The sequence below is a fragment of the Narcine bancroftii genome, chromosome 5 (genome assembly GCF_036971445.1).
Source record: "Narcine bancroftii isolate sNarBan1 chromosome 5, sNarBan1.hap1, whole genome shotgun sequence".
Classification (NCBI taxonomy): domain Eukaryota; kingdom Metazoa; phylum Chordata; class Chondrichthyes; order Torpediniformes; family Narcinidae; genus Narcine; species Narcine bancroftii.
The window spans coordinates 99,608,621-99,628,085 of NC_091473.1; the positions used below are offsets into that span (position 1 = coordinate 99,608,621).

The window sequence follows — 19,465 nt, forward strand, 5'->3', positions numbered from 1 at the left end:
GATGCATCTCTGTGTCAAAGCTCAAATGGTTGGGCTTCTCAAGTCATGTTGATAAGGGTATTTCCATGTTTCTGAGTAGAGAGATCTGGCATGATAGACTGACAAAGTACAAGGCATTCCATCATCTGCCTGAGAATCTTTTATAGAGCTGCATGAAGTTCTTTGTGCGGTTGTACTACAGCTGTACATTGCTGAAATGCAAGTCTTGCCAGCTGATGAAAAGTCTAGGGTGATCTAAGGTGCCTTAATTGTTTTCTCCATGAAGCTAGTTACACCGTCCATCAGTGAAAAGTTGTCCACTGCAACTAAAAGAAATCAATCATTCTGACTCATCTCATTATTGCTAAAGATGTTATGATTGCCAATCTCAGTGAACAAACTGGTCTTATTTCTTTGTGTGCTGCCTACTATAAGCAGTGCAAATATTTTCCGACTTGGAAAGCTCCTAAGGCGAGAGAAAGGAGGCCAGTGGTGATTTTGATAGCAATGGCAAAGTAAGATCTCAAAGATCTCATTGGAAGCAAGTCTTATTCTGGTATGCTAAAAATGTCTGCCATCTACTTGAGAAAATGGTGTTGAGATGCATTGAATTATGCATCCTACCAACTGCATATTGCTGTGGACCCGTCTCTTTTGCAATTAGAGGTCTATGAAGTGGAGGCATTTGTTGATCTTGCTGTTCATCCCTATATGAAGTCTGCCAGTGTCTGCTGTTGTTCTTATGCGACTAACTGGAGTTTCCAAGTACAGAACACATGGTCATTTTAAATTTATACCTTCCAATGGTAAATTAAGTTAGCCCTCATCTTCAGTTTTGTGAACAAAGTTACTCTTAAGAGACACAAAAAAAGGAGTGTAAGATCCCAGTTATTTCTAAACACATTTGTTTTACAGTGATCTCCAATGCTGATGTCTTCTCATGTTACAAATTCCACAAAGTTCAGAAAATCCATGAACACCATTTATCTTACACACTAAAGTAAATATTGCTACATTTGAGTGATTAACATATTGAAATCTTCAGAAGGAAAGGTATTCGCTTGCATACCGCTTGATACACTTAAGACATAAGGAAACCGACAGGTTTGAGATAACTTCCCAACATGCCATCAATTTCAGTAAACTTGATCCCCATTGGTTTCCAAACCCACCACCTAATTGTTTAAAAAGTCCATTTCTGAATACAAATAGAAAGTGGTTAAAAAAACAAAGAAAAAAACTTAGAAAGGGAATGGAGAACTAAGTGGATTTGAAGACTACCAGGAAAATTAACACTTTTGAAATGTTGATGTTATGGAAACTATTTCTCACAATGCTTATTTAAAGTGGATTTTTTTTTCTCCTAAGATTAGTGCCCACTTCTTTAGGACTAAATCTCTTAAATGAAAGATCAGACAAACTCACCACAGCCAAAATTTATCGCTCCAATCAATTCCAAGTACGTGTGTATTCGTCCAATGCAATTCACATCTCCACAGTTTTTCAGTCCTGGACGCACTGATGTTTTATTCAGGTATTTGGGTTTACATTTGTCCCTAAAAAAAAAAGAAAACCTCATCATCTAGCCAAACATTCTGTCCGTAGAGTCAGAACTACACAATGTCCACTGTTCCATGCTAAACAAGTTATCTACCCATGCTTGTCCCATTTGTCTACAATTAGTCTAATCTGTACAGCATTTCACAACTAGTTGCACATAATAGCCTGAATATGTCTGAGATTGCTTGATCTCAGAAGCTCAGCAGGCTCAGGACTGATCAGTACACGGAGGGGAGATCGCATCGGAACACCAGGTGCTGAAGGTTTTTGTGAGGGCCGCTGCACAAAGTGGCAACTCTCGGTCTTCCTTACAGTAGACAAAGTTAAAGAATATCATGTATGTTACATTCTAAATGTAGTATTACATGACAGTAATGGAACCTCTACCTCTTACCAGATTGTTCCAGTACCATGATAGCACTGATGGTGCCGGTAAATGCATCACCAAGTCACTATTCCAAATGGTTAGGAAAATAACTGGTAAATGTTTGCATCTGATAAAATGCAGGTGTATGACTAAGGAAATACCAACTAAGATAGAATTAAAAGATACAATAAAATTTTTTAAAGTGTTTACTGTTCAAAACATGTACAATTGTTTAAAAAACATTTTAAATTCATTTCTGAACAAGTAATATTATTTGAGAACAAATCAATAAAATCACATCTTATTCAGTGTGAAAAAGAAATTAATTACATTTTGTTTGGTACCATATTTAAATAAGTAAAAATAATCACCTTAAAATGTTAGTACTCCATTTTATATATTGTTAAAATTTTATGAATGGGTTTGGAAACACAGGACTTCTCTTACCACTGATCCAAAATATAGTTGCGTATTTTCAGAAAACGTTCTGGTGTTTTCGATGATCGGCCTTCAAAGAATTCAGGAATAGCTTGCTTCTCATCTTCTGTGATCATATTTTTGTCTAGTATCACCTCCTGTGCAGGGGGTTTCAATATCTCCCCCCCTTCACTATCACAGTTCTCTTCATCCACTTCCATTTCACCAACTGATTCTGCTACACCAAATACACAGATATCATTTTGAAATTCTTCCTTTTCCTCTAATTCCAGAAATCCTGGTACTTGTTTTATTAATTCTTCACTCATTGCATCTGCAACAGGATCACAATTTATGTAGCTCACCATGTCTTCCTTGGCTGCATTTAGTGAAGCTTCGTTTTCTTTCTCATCAATCATAGACTTTACATCATCAGTGTTCCTATCATTTGTCTTGTTATCTCTGGATATTTCCTTTTTGTCTGATATCTGAAAACACTTTTGCAAGGTTACAGCAGGAATGGTAGAAATAAGCAGAGATTTATCTTGTGCAGAAACATTGCTATTCACCTTGGATTCTTTTGTCTTTGAATCAAATTGAGTTTTTGCTTCTTTCTGCTCCTGAAGGCCATCACAGTCACTATCTGCTTCATCCAAGACATCCACATCTTCATCATCAGACATATGCTCAATTTTAACAGCATTGACAGTGGAAAAAGCTTGACTTTGTGATGCTGTAGTGTTGTAATGTTCTGGACCTATTTTCAAATACCTGGCTCCATTTTCAGAAGCAAATGTTGTTTTAGGAGTCCAGATACTTGTCTCTATCACAGGTTTTTCATTTTTTGCCTACAAAATTTAAACAAAACAAAGTTTCAAATGGAAACCTAGCAGTTCCACTCTTTTCTCCAAAAGGGAGCACAAATGCCTACCCTCAAGAACTTGCACATGATCACCTCCAAATACAATGGCAAATTTTTGTACAATTGGTAATGTAACAATTATTTTACTTCACAGTTTAATACATTCAAATTCTGCACTGAGGAAACAAGTTACATTTTCGAAAATATATATGGGATTTTTCTGGAATGCAGATCATCAGGTCTGTAGAATTTCTTAGTTGTTCGGTTCATTAACTTCTGTAGCAGCAGTATTGAGTACAAGAGTTGGGACGTTATGACAAAGTTGTATAAGACCCTGGTGAGGCCAAATTTGGAGTACTGTGTGCAGTTCTGGTCACCTAACTACAGGAAAGATATCAATCAGACAGAAAAAGTGCAGAGAAGATTTAATAGGACGCTGCCAGGACTTTAGGAACTGAGTTACAGGGAAAGGTTAAACAGGTTAGGACTTGTTCCCTGAAGAGAATGAGGGGAGATTTGATAGAGATATTTTATAATTTTGAGGGGGATAGACAGAGTAAATGTGGAAAGGCTTTTTCCACTGAGGGTAGGTGAAATATAAACCAGAGGGCATGGGTTAAGAGTGAAAGGGGAAACATTTAGGGGGAACATGAGAGGGTACTTCACACAGAGAATGGTGGGAGTGTGGAATGAGTTGCCAGCTGAGGTTGTGAATGCTGGTTCAATTTTAACATTTATAAAGAATTTGGACAGGTATATGGATGGGAGAAGTATGGAGGGCTATGGACTGGGTGCAGTGCAGGGAACTAGGCAAAAAAAAATGGTTCGGCACAGACTAGAATGGCCAAAGGGACTGTAGTGTTCTATAGTTCTAATTACAACATTTAAAAGATATTTAGATAGGAACATTTACTGGAGAGGTTTAGAGGAATATAGGCCAAATGCAGTTAGAAAACATAGTCAGCACTGACAAGTTGGACTGAAGATTTGTTTCCATGTGGGCTAAGTACCTGAAGACCAATGATTTTCTGGGATGATATTCCAGCAGAATTTGGTATTATCTAGAAAGGACCTCACAAAAAAAAGGGTAAAACATAAAAATCTTTGGCAGAGCTCACCTTGCTCTTAAAATACTGCCGGGCATAACTTTTCACTTGCAGTACTGTCCGCGATTCAATTAGCTTTGCAATTTTTGTCCATCGTCGACCAAACTGGGCCTGAAATTAAAACAAATTAAATTTATAGCTCATACTTAATGTACCAGTCAAAACATACCTAACAAAATAAAGCAAAGTAGAGGCCAAGTTGCTATTACAGAGTTCATTGTTTTCAATGAGGGACTGGAAGATATAGTAGGTTAGTTAGTACACTGTCCTCTTCTTCTGTATGTAGAACTAATAAAGACAAAGCTTTGATTCTATGTCATCTGAAAAATGTACTGCAACAATTAGTCTGCCTATGTCTAATAGTAGCTGCATTGGAAATGAATCCACTGTACAGAGATCCATATAATTAGACATGACTTGCACAACTTGACAACCTAATTTAGTGCCAGTCATGTCAAATGATATGAAAGACAGCCACTTGAGAAATGAAGAAAACGTACACAAAGCACAGCTGTCAAAGGAGAAGAGTGATAGGGTTAATCCATATTGTTTAAATAGCTTAGAGGATGCTTTGAATGATGGATCTGCATTGAGAAGTCTAAAAAGCTTAAAATGCTAAATTGTTTGTTCCATCTCACTAATTTTAGGTGGGGCCAAGTTTGGTTCCCATCTTTTTGTCTTAAGAATGATCTTAACTCGAGAAAGCAAAATAATGTCCTATTAGCTACTCCATACTTATTTCTTAATTGTTCAAAATACACAAGAAATCCTTCCATATAGCAATCATCAACATATTTTATACCTTTGTCATACCATGAATTCAATATTTTATTACCCAGTTTCATAGGCAGTAGTAAATTTTTACATAACGGTGTCCTCATTATTTATTTCTTGCCATATTCTAATCATGTGTATTAATGTAGGATTACCCTTTTTTTGTATTGACTTAACATTCCACTTATAAAGATCTTCATTGTCTCATCTTTTATTGAATTCAGTCCCATTCAAATCCACAAAGGGAGACGGTTTTCTTTAAAGAAAGATGATAGAAATCTTGCTTGTGCTGATAGTTAATACTTCTTAAAATCCAGAAGTCAAAGTCCTCCCAATTTAGAGTCCCGTGTTAACTTTTCCAGTGCAATTTGTGGTACTTTGTTATTCCATAGGAAATTTCTTTTACAATTTAAAGAAATTTTTAGTTAGTACAATAGGCAATGATCCAAAGAGTTACTGTAGTCCTGGCATTACCTTCATTTTTATACAATTTACCCTTCCTATTAATGTAATTGGCAGATCTTTCCATTTCTGTAAATCTTTTTTTCTAATTAGGGGATCTAATTAAACTTATATAAATTCTGTAAATTATTATGCCATTATTCCAAAGTATTTAATTCCATCTTTCTTCCATTTAAATCTACTACCTTTTTGGTATTTTTCATCAGCAAAATTCTGCAATGGCGTTATCTCACTTTGATCCATTTTTATTTTATATCCTGATTTTCTTCCATATTTATCTAATAATGTTTGTAACGTCAGCAGGGTCAGACATATACAATAGCACATCATCAGCAAATAAACTAATTTTATGTTCTTCCTGTCCAACTTTGAGGCTCTTAATATCCGGATCTCTTCTTATAATCTTCGCCAGAGTTTCGATAACTAGGATGAAAAGTCCTGGTGATAAGGGGACACCTCTGTCTATTCAAGGGTAAAATAGATGTTTTATTATAATTTTAGCTTGTGGCTTATGATAAAGAGTATCTATCCAATTTATAAATTTTCTGCCTACACCAAAGATCATTCTAGTTGGTTGAATGCCTTTTCTGCATCTAAAGAAATATTCAACCTTGATTTTGCCATATGTATTAGATTGAATAATCTACCAAGACTATTTGAGGAACGTCTTCCTTTAATAAATCCCACCTGACCTGGATGTATTAATTTTGGGAAGTACTCACCCAGTCTATTGGCTTGTGCCTTTGCTAGAATTTTATAGTCTAAACTCAGGAATTATATTGGTCTGTATGATGAGGTTTTTAATGGGTCTCTACCTTTCTTTGGTAGCACTGTAATAACAGTTGAAAAAGCTTCCAGGAGGGTTTGAGTCTCCACTGCCTGGTCTAACACAATCATCAAAAGAGGTATCAATAAGTCTTTATATTGTCTACAGAACTCAGGAGGGAACCCATCTTCCCCCAGGGACATTAGCTTGTAAAATATCCAGAGCTTTCTCTATTTCTTCCCTTGTAAAAGGTGCTTCTAAATCATCTTTTTCTCTCACTTATAGTTTAGGAAGTTCAACATTTGTTAAAAATTCTTCCAATTTGTTTTAATCTCCTGCTAATTCTGATTTATATAGTTTTAGATAGTATTGTCTAAACATGTTATTTATTTCTTTTTTTATTAAGTTATAGTATCAGCTTCTGTTTCTATTGCATTTATCATTCTGGATGACTCCCATGGAATCTCTTAAGGAAGAACCCCTCCCTTTTACGCCATCTTTTTTTGCTACTCCTTTTCAGGCACCATTCTCACCTTAGACCACAGTCGCCTGCTACCACTTTTCCCAGATTTTTTTTCTTTTACTGAGCTCTCCATGATCATTTCTATACACTTTACTATTAAACAATAAATACAAGATGGTTTAACAAAAATTAAAAGGATAGAATTTTTACTTTGTTCCAATATAAATATTTGCACAATCTTCTCTTTCGGCAACCTTATTCTCTTTTTTTTTAAAAAACAAACTTCACACCTCGTTCTTGGTCTTGAAAAATCACCAGTTTCCTTCTGCTACTTCAACCCTCAAAGTCGTGGGATAAATCATTGAGTATTTCAAGTTTTCAGCATGTAGTTGTCTTTTCACATCTTCAAATTCTTTTCTTTGTTTAAAGTCTTGAAAAAACAATACCTTTTCATGATCAACCTCAGGCAGGCCATTATTCTGCTTAGAGTAATCATATGCTTCTCCCAGAATGATCTCCTGTTTAAAAGTCTCGCCAGAGATGGTTCTCTGTTCTCTGGCTCTTCTGGGTCCGTGTGTTCAGTGAGCTCTCTCGATATGCAGTTTTTCTCCAAATCTGTCTTCTCCCAACTCCTGTGGGATCCATTTTTGAAAAAAGTTCACTGGGTCTCTTCCCTCGATTCCTTCCTTTAGTCCAATAATTCAGACATTGTTCTGTCAACTGTCAAGCAATCCTTGTTTATCTGACTCCCATTCTTTGGCTTTTTTTTAAATAAAGCCTCAAGTTTTTCATGCATTTTTGTTAATTCATTCTCTGCTTGATCCATTCTCTCCATCAGGTCTTCAATAATCACTTTTATTTTGGTCATTTTCAGTCATATCTCTCACCACCATTTTAACATTTAGGAATCAATTACTCAAATTCTCTAATTTTGCCAGGATGATGCTCAATTCTTGATCTGACTCCCCAGTTTTACCTGTTTCTGCCGGTACTGTCGCCATTTTTGCACTGCTCCCTTTCGGACTTTAACCAAATGTTCCTGGTTGAATAGGAGGTTCTTCAATCTTTGTTCTCGGCTGCCTTGGCTTCTTTGTGTTGGTTTTATCCAGTTTTGATGAAGAAAATCTTGATTTTCAAGTTTTTACCATCTATTTAGTACTCTTCATGGAGAGGTCAACCAAAACACACCTCTCTAAGTCCTTTGCATGGCCACGCCTCCAGATTACCAATTTCCTTGGTAATGTCGGAGCACCAGTAGAGGTCTGAATATATTTTTGAGAATAAATTTGATTTTATTGTTAAGAAGCCAATAAAGTTGACTGTCACTGTAAAAAAGCCTCCAATGTTAGAGGTTTGTTTGAAATATGGAATTAAATTAAAAATTAAATTGAAAAATTGCATTCTAAGAATGAACATTTTGTGTTATCATGCAAACATTATTAAACAGGCATTTCACATTATGTCAAAAGAGAAATTATATTAGCCAAAAGATTTCTTTAAATTACTAATTCAACATGCTCTCAATAGTTATTAATTATAATAAACATATACTTTTCTAGGTGATTTGATTGAATTACCCTTTCATTATTTCAGGACATGCAGTGCTAATGTCTGGAAATAACCTTTCCCAGAATCATCACTGCTTATTGAGATTACTTCCATTGAATATTATTAAGATTACTGTATATTTTGGCAGATAAGACAGCCCTTGGAGCACCCAAAAAACACCTCCCTCCAACAAAAACAAAGGGGTCGTCTTGTAGGCCAGATACAAAACAGGTAACTTTAAAATTCTGGCCGGAAAAGCAGACCAGTCCTGACCACCTCCCCACCACTGCCAGTCCCGACACCTCCCTATGGCTGCTGCTGTTCCCGACACCTCCCACCATAACCCACCCAAATATTTTACAATTGTAAATTATAAAAAAGAATTATAAAGCCTGAGGTCCCTGCACCTGCCCAGGAGCCCAAGGCAACTTCTTCAATGCAGATGGCACTGCAGCCGATGTTGAGAATGGAGCCGCCGACTCCGGCTGGAGCTGACTTGGACCCAGCTCCGTTTGGCATCTTCCTGGCCAGAAGCAAAAATTTTGGGTTTTTTTACTGTTATTGTAATCACTTGCATGCTTAATTTTCAGATTTGTTACCTGGTTATTGGGGTGTTGTAACAAAGTTTGGGTTGTTGCAGGGAGGCCAGGACACCAGTCTCCAGCGCGTTCCTTGCAGCCACTCTGAGGCATCGAGCAGAAAATTGGCAGGTCGTCTTACACGACCGATATGAGCTAAAAACATGAAGTTTAGGCTGAAATTGGGATCCCATTTTATCTGAAGGTTGTCTTATCTGCCGAAATTTACGGTAGTATATCAGCATAAATAACCCACTTAACATGTATATCATAAAAGCAACAATTAATCACAATTTGTTGCTTTTGGTAAAAATTACTTGTTTATAGAATAATAAATTCATGGATTTGAATCTCCAGTTGATTTAGGAACCTTAAATGAAAGTGATAAAGTATCACAGAAATGTACAGGCGAAGCTGATGATACAGTATAATGTGCATTCATCCCATTACCTTTATGAAGTCACTATAAAATGTATTAAATTGATATTTTGGATGGCAACACAAAACCAGCAATTAAAATGCTTTCTAACACTGTTTCGAAATGGATGCAGTTAGTTTCAAATAGATGAAGCAACAATGTGAGTGCCTCAGGCAGTTATAATGATATACCTATACCATTTTTAAAAAATCTATCTAGCCTAGAGTTCATTTTTGAAGATATAATTAGAATTATATGCAAACTTGTGTGCCATTCCACTGAGATTATAAAACAAGTAGCTATGCGAGAATGGAATATTAAAAGCAATGCTGTGTCCTACTATAGTCATCAAGAAAGGTAGAAGTGAAAATAAAGGTACCTTTAATTCAAGAAATATACAGATAGCAGTAATGTGATCGAATAGGAGACCAGGAAGGTCAAAAGGGGCCATGAAATGTCCACGGCAAGTAAAATTAAAGAAAAAACTAAGGCATTTTATACAGGGTGCCTGAGATGCCTAACCTTTTATTTGGGATTGTCAGGACCAGATGCTTGCTGTTGTTTGGAATCTTCTGGATTTTGGAATCATTTTGATTTTGGTCCCTTTAATATCCCACTCCTAGCCCCCACCGTCCCCACCCCCCTGGCTCACCTGTCACTTCTCCCCCACCCCTCCAGGGCCGGTACCAGACTATTTCACGCCCTAGGCTGGGCTGAGTGCCGGGGGATGGTGCTGACTGGGCTGACCAGCCTGTCGGTCAGGTTGAGGTCAGAGGTGATGGAATGGCCCGGGAGCTTGGCCAAAAAGACGGCTAGCATTCGCTGCTTGAAGCCAGCAGCCAAGCGGGACACGAAGTGCAGAGCTGCAGGAGGACCGGGCCGTCAGGGCAGTGGAGCCGAGCGCTGGTGGCTTTCAGGCACTCCACCAGCTCATCGGGCCAGCTCTCAGACACACCCCAGCAGCGCAGTGTCTTCTATGCACCCCCCCCCCCCCCCCCCATCTCTCCTGCCAATGCCAGAGTGGTTCCAGCTCCCATGTTCAGCCAGCCACCATTTGCTTCTCTACCACCGGGTGCTGGGGGCTGAGAGTCACCTTTCCATCAAAGAGAGGGCGTCCACAGAGGTGGGGACGGGGCTGTAGGCGGTCTCCCTCTGAAAACGGAGAATTTATTACAGGAAATTAACATTGCTGATCTATAATGTCATCTACCGAAAAAAGTGCCAGTTTTTGGAGATTGCCGGTGTTCGGAATCCAGATAAAAGGTTAGGCCCCTGTATTTAGACAAAAAATAACAAGAGGATAATAAAGGAATGGATAAAAAGACCCAAGGATGAAGGAAGAAATTTATGTTTGGAGTCAGAGGCACTAAATTAATACTCTGTATAGTTTTTACCAAGGAGAGCAGTGTGGAGAATAATAGTGTATTAGGGGATTTTAAGATCAAAAAGGAAATGATGCTGGGTCTTTTGAAGTGGATAAATTCCCAGGATGTGATGGAATAAATCTCAGGTTATTGAAAATAGTGAGATAGCTGAGGCCTAAATTAAGATCTTTGTGTCCTCACCAGCAAAGGCAAAGACCCAGAGAACTGGAGAATAGTCATGTTGCTCCATTGTTCAAGAAGCAAAATAGAAATAATCCAGGAAATTATAGGGTAGGGAGCCCACATCAGAGGAAGCTACTGAAGAAGATAATTACAGATAATTGGGAGAGGCGTGGCCAGATTAATGACAGTCAGCATGGCTGTGTGTGTGGCAGGTCATGTCTTACAACTTCCTTGAGGTTTTTTTGAGGCAATGAAGATGGATCAAGGTAGGCCATGGGATGTTTTTTTTTTACATTGACTACTAAAGCATTTGACAAGATCCCTCATGGTAGGCTGATCCAGAAGATAAATTCACTGTGGATCCCTTATATCTTTACAGTGTGGATTCAGAATTGACCTTCCATAAAAGACAGAGTGGCTAGAGGTCCGTGACCAGTGATGTTCCACACAGAATGGTGATAGGACCCATGTTATTTATAACGTACAGAAATGATATAGATGAAAATGCTGATGGCTAGGTTAGTAAATTTGCAAATTACACTATACAAAAATTGTCAGTGATATGGACAGTGGATAGTAAAAAATGTAGATGACAGGGAATGATGGAGTTGTGGGTAGTGTAAAAATCTATCAAAGGACACAGGAGAATATAGATTATTTTACAGATATGGTGAAAAAAAATATTGATGGAGTTCGTTCTGAGCAAGTATGAGATGTGTTCCACTTTGGGAGGTCAAATGTAAAGGGTACGTTAATGGCAGGACCCTTAAAAGCATAGACATGCAGAGGGATCTGGGGGGCTCAGTCCATAGTTATTGAAAGTGGCACACAAGTGCCATCTTGCCTTCATCAGTCAGGACATTGAGTATAAGAGCAAGGAAGTCCCGCTACAATTAAATAAAGCTTTGCTTAGGCCACACTTGAGTGCTATGTGTAATTCTAGTCGCTCAATTCCAGAAATTCTAGATTTGCAGATGTCAAAAGGATGAGGAAGACATTTAAAAGGATCCTACTTGGATTAGAAGGCACGAGCTATTCTGTAGGGAGAGGTTATTTTGTTTTGTTGGGTTGTTTTCTCTGTAGCTCTATTGACGAAGGGTCATCAGATAAAAGTTTATAAAATTTTAATGCTTGGGATAAGCAATCAAAATCTTTTTCTAAGAATAAAAAAATGTCCAGTCTTAGAAGACAAGCATCTGTGATGAGAAGAGGAAGGTTTATAGGAAATGTGCGTTTTTTGGGGGGATTTTTATACACAAAAGAGCAGAAGGCAAATTCATTTTGCTTGGGAATAGAGGGGCCTGAAATGGGCTTCCAGTGTTAGTGGTAGAAGCAGATATGATTGTGTCCAAGAAACACAAATAAGCAGGGAATAGCAGCATGTGGATCACGTGTAGTAGAAGAGATTTAGTTTAATTTGGCATTGTCTTCAAGGCAGATTATGTGGATCGAAGGTTCTCTTTCTGTACTGTTTTATGTTCTACAAGACAGAAATCCAAACCAATTGTGGAGTAGTGCAAGTAGAGGCTTATATCAATTAAAATACAGACTCCAAACCCACTTTCAGTGACAAAGCAACAGCAGATGCGCTGAGCTCAAAGAGCTTTGCACAAGATCACGCAATAACAGTGAAGACCCCATCACAGTTAGCATAGCGATTAATGCCAGCAATACCAGAGTTCAAATCCTGCACTGTCTCCTCGTGTCTGTGCAGATTTTCCTCAGGGGATCCTGTTTCTTCCCACTCTTCAAAACGTACCAGGAGATTGTAAGTTATTTGGGTGTAATTGTGCAGCACAGGCTCATGAGCCGAAAGGGTTTATTACGATGCTGTATGTCTCAAATTTAAATTTAAACTTCCTTTTTTAAAATTTTCATTCAAAGAGATCTTTGGTATCAAGCTAGCTTAGCAGGGAACTACATTAAAGGCTTCTCATAACAGAAAGCAATTTGCAATTGATTTATAAGTACTTTATTGTCATATGAAAATGCAACAAAATTAAAAAACGCATCTGCAGTACTCGCAATACAACATACAAGAGCATACAAAACAATAAAAAAAACAAGAAAGAAAGAAAGCAGCATTAAAAAAATACAAAATACAAATACACTAATTGGCAGAGGTTAATTCTTGAACGGCTCTGGGATAGAAACTGTTCTCGAGTCTGTTTGTCCGTGACTTAATGGACCTAGAATCGTCTACCCGAGGGCAATAGGTCAAACAAATGATATCCCTGATGAGTCGAATCCTTAAGAATATTAGCTGCCTTCCCAATACAGAAGATCAAAATAAATCCTCCAAAGGGGACAAGGAATGCCCAATGATTTTCTAGGCCATATTGATAACCCTCTGAAGATTCCTCTTATCTGCTGCTGTACAGCTGGCAAACTACATGAGAATGCAGTAAGTCAGTACGCTAAATGATCAGAGTGCTAAATAATTATGGAGACACACACGATCAACTTAATTAAAATATTTTAAAATGTGCAGTATTTGGAATTTTTCTTGCATGGAAATATTTTTAAAAATTCAGTTTTTTTAAGGAGCTAGATAATTTTCTAAGCAAGTTAGCAGTGTAAAAATGCACACCATTAATATAACTAAACTTAAAATATATATGCAATTTAATAGCAGGGCTGTCTCATAAACACCTGAAATGTTTATTAATATTATTATCATTCTGATTATTTGTTGGGTTGAAATAGGGTAGAAAGTTGCATCAAGGTATTTAATTTTCAGGTAGGAAATTGAGAATGCATAGAAGTCCTAAAGTTGCTGATAATTTCAGAATGGTGCCAAATACTAAACTTTAATGAGATTGTAAAGCAAGTCATGACACATTTCTCTGCACCCCTGCAAATTATTTTCTCTCACGTGTCCAACAATTCCTATTTGATTCTTTTTACCATTTATCTCTACCAAGAAGTGTCGCACAGTCAGGAAGTGACCCAAGAATATACAGATAGCATCCTCATTTTGGATCAAACTCAGGTAGCTGGAGCTGTGAGGCAGCATCTTTTTTTCATTCAGACATACAGCAACATAACAGGCTCTTCTAGCCTCTGAGCCCGTGCCGCCCAAATATCCTACAAATCCCATTTGTTTTGAAGAGTTGAAAGAAACCAGAGAGCCTGGAGGAAACCCACGCAGACACAGAGAGAATGTACAAATTTCTTACATACAACGGTTGTGCTGTAATAGCGTTGCACTAACCTTTACGCTAACTATACTGTCCTTTATGTTTTTTAAAATGTTTTTATTGAGTTTAACATATAAGCATACATTAAAAAAATGACAAATACAGTGATTCATTTGAATACAAGTAAGCATGCACAGAAAGAAAAAAATAATGAATAAGAAAATATGGAACTATATCAGTAGTTACTTGTAGTACCTCAGACTATTGATAATAATGAATCCAACCATGTCAAACCTATTTATTGAAACAATTTGATAAAATAATTTAAAAAAGCAAAAGTTAAAAGCTATGAACTAATCTAATCTAACCCCTCTCTCTAGTCAAGATTACCTTATATGTTTAATAATTAAAAAAAAAATCAATAATGTGGAATCACTGGAAACCCCCAGAGAACAGGCAAAGAATCACAGGAACATATAGTAATTATTAATTTTTCCCAATTATAAAAAAAATTCTAAGAATGGCCTCATAATTTTGTAAATTGAAACTTTCTATCTTTATTATATCTGATTTTCTCTAAACTTAAATAGGACATTACATCATATAGCCCCTGCATATGAATAGGGGATGAATCTCCTTTCCATTTCAATAATAGCTCATCTGGATATCAGTGTAATAAAAGCTAAGACTTTTTCCTGAGATATCCCCCTCCCCACCCCCATAAAGATTTATCTAAATCTTGAGAAAAACCAAACAGAGCAATTAATGTGCAGGGTTCCAAATTAATCTTCAAAATTGTTGATAGAGTTTGAAAATCTCTTTCCAGAATCTCTCTAAATTTGGGCATTCCCAAAACATACAAATCAGAGAAGCTTCAAAAATTTAACATTTCTCAGAAAATGGATCAATATCAGCATAGAAACAAATTATTTGTTTGGACATACAAGTTCTATGTATCATGATAAATTGTCATAAGCAATATCTTACACAAAATGAGGAATCATTAATCAATCATTATCGGGTTGGTCTCCCTTATCTATTACAATGATGGGGCATGGTAATTTGATTGAAAATATTTTACCTAAATTTTTGTATCTTTTGCAAGCATTACCAATTTTTAATCCCCAAATCTTTTTTCAGCTTGCTGAATTTGGTTATTTCTACATCTATTTGGCAGGGGAAAAAAAACGTGTATAAATAAAGCCCATCTTCAAAAGACCACAATAAATGGAAGATTATCACTGCCAGATTTTAAATTACACTATTGGACGATTAATATACGTAATTTACTTTTAATATACTTGGAAAAATCAGTGAATCGCCCCTCCTGGGTAGAAATGGAATTTCTACCAATAAATTTCTATGTTGGCCATTTTAGGATCCTTTTTACCATTTTCCTTTTTCAAATTAACAAATAATCCATTGATGAGAAATAAAATGAGAATTTGATCTTGGTTTAGGAAATTCTTTGGAATTAATGGTTTTTCACTGGCTTGTCCAATAATGGCTAGCATCTTTTTCAACTGCCTTCATTGGATGCAGGTTTCAAGGAATGGCATAGAAAAGGTATTCAAAGTTTCAAGGATCTTTTTATTCAAAATAATTTTGCCTCTTTTAAACAATTATCAGCTAAATTTAATCTTTCTAGTAGGCATTTTGTTCAGACCAAGCATTTGGATTTTCCGCAAATTTCTAACACTAAGATTTTTGATTTGTTTTTTCAATGTACGATTTTATTTTCATGGTGGATTAATAGCACATATTTATAATAATTTATTTGACTTAAATTTAGTTCCCATGGCTGGGATCAAGAGACATTGGGAATGAAACATGAATATAATATTTTCAGATGTAGTTTGATTAACAGTGCTGTCCTTAACTTCTGCAATACAATGCTGCATGCTACATCATTTTTTCACCAAAGATTAAGTGGCGGCAGCAATTACAGTGACCCTTCATTTAAGAAAATAGTATTTGCTCCTGCTTTTAGTTCCACAGCTTACAGCTAAAGTAGAAGTCAATGTTATCATCACAAGATCAAGGCATAACTTACATACTTCCAAGGGACAATAAATATGATGTTGCTTTGGGATTAAAACATTTAATATTTTTCTTCTGGAAAATTTTTGACCATCAATAAAATAAACGAATACTATTAATTTTTTTTTTAAACATGGTGGACTGATCACAATTAATATTAGATCAGGTAGTCCAGTATTGAGATGTCATGACATCACTGAGTTATTTCACTTCCTTAAAATTTATTTTAAATTTTCAAAGTTTTTTTTCCATTAAAATGATTAATTGGAAATCTATACTTATTCTGACCAAACATATCTAAGAAAATTTGGATCTATAATTTATTTGCCTAATTTCCACCATCTTTGCTTTGATTTAAAATAATGCACCATTTTTGTCTTACCAGTCAGAAATTATTACCTACAATTTTCTTATTTTATTTTAAAGTTTGAGGTGTTAAACCCTACTATATAAATGAAAATATCTTAGAACAATGCCATAAAATCACAGTCTAAAAATCATTCTCTGCTACTCATTTTCCCAAACAACCAATAAATCTAACTTCTCTGTAAAATGCTGTCAAATTGGAGATCTGTTTTGGGTCATGCACTCAACTGATTTGGGATATTTCACTTTCGTTTGATGTAGCATCTTAGCATTTGGTTATGAGATGAACTTTTATTCTACCTGGAGACATTATGTTTTAATAGGAACTCCTAACTGGTGCCCTGCATGCCAACTAACTCAGCACATAGCAGAACCAAGAGTGACTATATAAGTCTTACCAGCCCTTGTTCAAAAAGATCTTTTTCCTTTGGTGTCCATCGGGCTGGCCAAGAATAGCTTGTTGTTGCAGGACTCCTAAGGCAAAAATGCATGTTAATGAATGGACCAACTTCACATTTTGTTTTTTAAGGAATTGTTAATGTTAAAATTAAGGAACTTGTAATATTATACAAAAGGGGTTCAGATTAAGTCAACAATTCTTTTCAAATATCAATCATATTTGTTGTAGGATTCTGGAAATCTGACACCACTTAATTTTTTAAGAATCCTTCAATCAATAAAATTTACCATTCTTTCTAAATAAATATAGAAACAAAAACCAAGATTCAGTTTAGAACGAAATGGAGCTAATACATTTTAGCCAACTTATTCCCAATTTCTAATTACAATGATTTTGGGTGAGGTCAGAATGTGCAAGTTTTCTCTGATGAACTATACAAAACATTTCCCATCAAGATTGCAGCTCAACTGATATTGTAGCGTGATTCCATTCTTGCATACAGGAACGTTTTCTGTGCATCGTTCAAATCTTCTCTCCCACAATACCCGCCCCCCCCCCCCCATCATCATCATCAGATTCGAAGCCTTCTAAGTAATCCTTGTTCACCACCTTCCTCTAATCTAAACTCTTGCCCTCACAGACAATATCAGCTTTTTCATGCTAATTATGCTTTCCCTAACTGCTCTGAACTCGTGACTCTGTCTGACTGTCTGTCCAACATTCAATCTTGGAAGAATCGCAAATGTCTCAAGTTCCAATTTGCTATTAACTTTTGCTTCCTACAACATCCCCTCATTTGCAAATACTTCATCACCCATCACTTCCCAACACCTCAAAGCCTTTCTACCATGTCCCAGATTCAGTTTAGAACAACTATGAAAGGCTCTCCACTCATTGGGATGAGGGCAGCTCCAATAACATTCAAAAATCTCAATTGTATCAAAGCAGTTTGCTTTGTCCAGCACTCCATTCACCATTCAAAATATTCGCTCCCTCCTTCCCCAGTGCGCTATGTATACAAAATGTGCTGCAGTTACTCACTTGAATGACTCTGACATCACCTCCAAATACATAAAGGACCCATTCATGAAAGCTCCCTACAAATTAGACCCCATCTGATTTGGAAATATATGCCTTCACTGGGTCTAAATCCTAGAATTCCTTACCCAATTTAAAAAGTGTTGACCCTATCAAGATTGTTATCATAACCTGGACCACAGTCGAAGCATTACAGTTGATTCTCAGATCAACACCCTATCATCTCGGCAAGATCATTTTCAACTCTACTTCACCTGTTGCCACTGAAAACTTTATCTTCAGACATTTTTAGTCCTCTTTGGTGGCGAACTTTCTACATTATCTCAAAATTCTTCATGTGTCTACTACAGGAACTGATCATACACATCCCTATTTGCGTTCATCTCCACAATTCCTTTTTGTTATAGCTATAAATTCATTCCCTACGTCTACAATTTCCACATGGCCATATTCCTCCCTAAATATTAAATCCTTTAACTTCTAGAAATCTTTACCCCCTTCCCAGTGGAAGAGTCTTTAATGAACCAAAGATCCTCACTGTGGAGCTCCCTTTCCAAAAGTATGCTTGTCGTTCAATCTTTGAAAAAGACTAATCCTTCTCATTAAAGTTTAGGTCAATTCTCTTTTTTTTCCCCAGTTATCAGCATCCTTGCAAAATGAGAAGTCTCAGGATATTATTTTGAAGTTATTTTGTAAATGAAAGTTGTTGGCATTCACCAACATTGCCATCAATAAGTCTACCTTCTGAACTTGAACGATTATTGTAACTGATCTTGAGGGCACCACAAGTTTAGCACCATCTCATACACTTTCATTTCACCAGTAATTTTACATCACTAATAGTAACACGGGAAATGAAGTAAGAAAACACTAAATATTCAGCAAGTCAGGCATCATCTGTGAGGAGAGAAAGAACAAATTTCAGGTCAATGAAAGATTAATATTTTCCCCTCTCCAAACACTGTCTAACCGGTTCAGGAAAAAGATACAAAAGTGGAAATACTCAAGTTAGCAATGTGATCAATGCCAAAGTGAAGTATCTCAGTACTGATGTGAATGAAAATATAGCTTTTGGTGTGACCAATGAACATAATAAGTTTAAATGCAAAGTAAATTGCTTTGGAAACAAGACAGAATGATTAAATTACTTTATTTCTATCTTTACTTCAAACTATGAGATGCTAGATTATATTACATACAATTCCTGTCTAAACTACCCATTCACAGCCTAGTCCCCTTAGGACTCTGCTCAGTATATGGGCCCCCCTGTGAAGCAGTCAAGTTTAGATAGTTTCTTCTATACCTTTCTCCTACCAACTAATATTTTAAAAAAAATTAAATTTAGACATACAGCATGGTAACAGGTCCATGAGCTGTGCTGCCCAAATAGCCCAATTAACCTACAACCCTGGTACCTTTCGAAGGGTGGAATGAAGCCAGAGCGCCTGAAGGAAACTCAGGCAAACATGGGGAGAATGTACAAACTCCTTACAGACCATGCCAGATTCAAACCCGTTGCATATTTTATGATTTCAGTCCATCACCCCTTTTTAAAATGTGCTGTACCCCCATTGAGAATGGCTGTTCGAAACAACTAGACGATTTCTTGCCTTGCTTTTCATGTGGTCAGCAAT

The 19,465-nt window shown here is 36.6% G+C and overlaps 1 protein-coding gene across 5 annotated transcripts in view; it reads right to left on the reverse strand.

The window, feature by feature from the left end:
* mysm1 (Myb-like, SWIRM and MPN domains 1) overlaps positions 1 to 19,465 on the reverse strand; it is a 107,221-nt gene that overhangs the window by 63,844 nt on the left and 23,912 nt on the right. For all 5 annotated transcript variants that reach the window (XM_069938499.1, XM_069938501.1, XM_069938498.1 and 2 more), the window contains 4 exons: positions 16,792 to 16,867; positions 4,304 to 4,402; positions 2,354 to 3,171; positions 1,405 to 1,535 (listed from right to left, as the gene is read on the reverse strand). In XM_069938499.1, the coding sequence (XP_069794600.1) occupies positions 1,405 to 1,535; positions 2,354 to 3,171; positions 4,304 to 4,402; positions 16,792 to 16,867 (1,124 nt within the window). The remainder of the gene's footprint in view (positions 1 to 1,404; positions 1,536 to 2,353; positions 3,172 to 4,303; positions 4,403 to 16,791; positions 16,868 to 19,465) is intronic.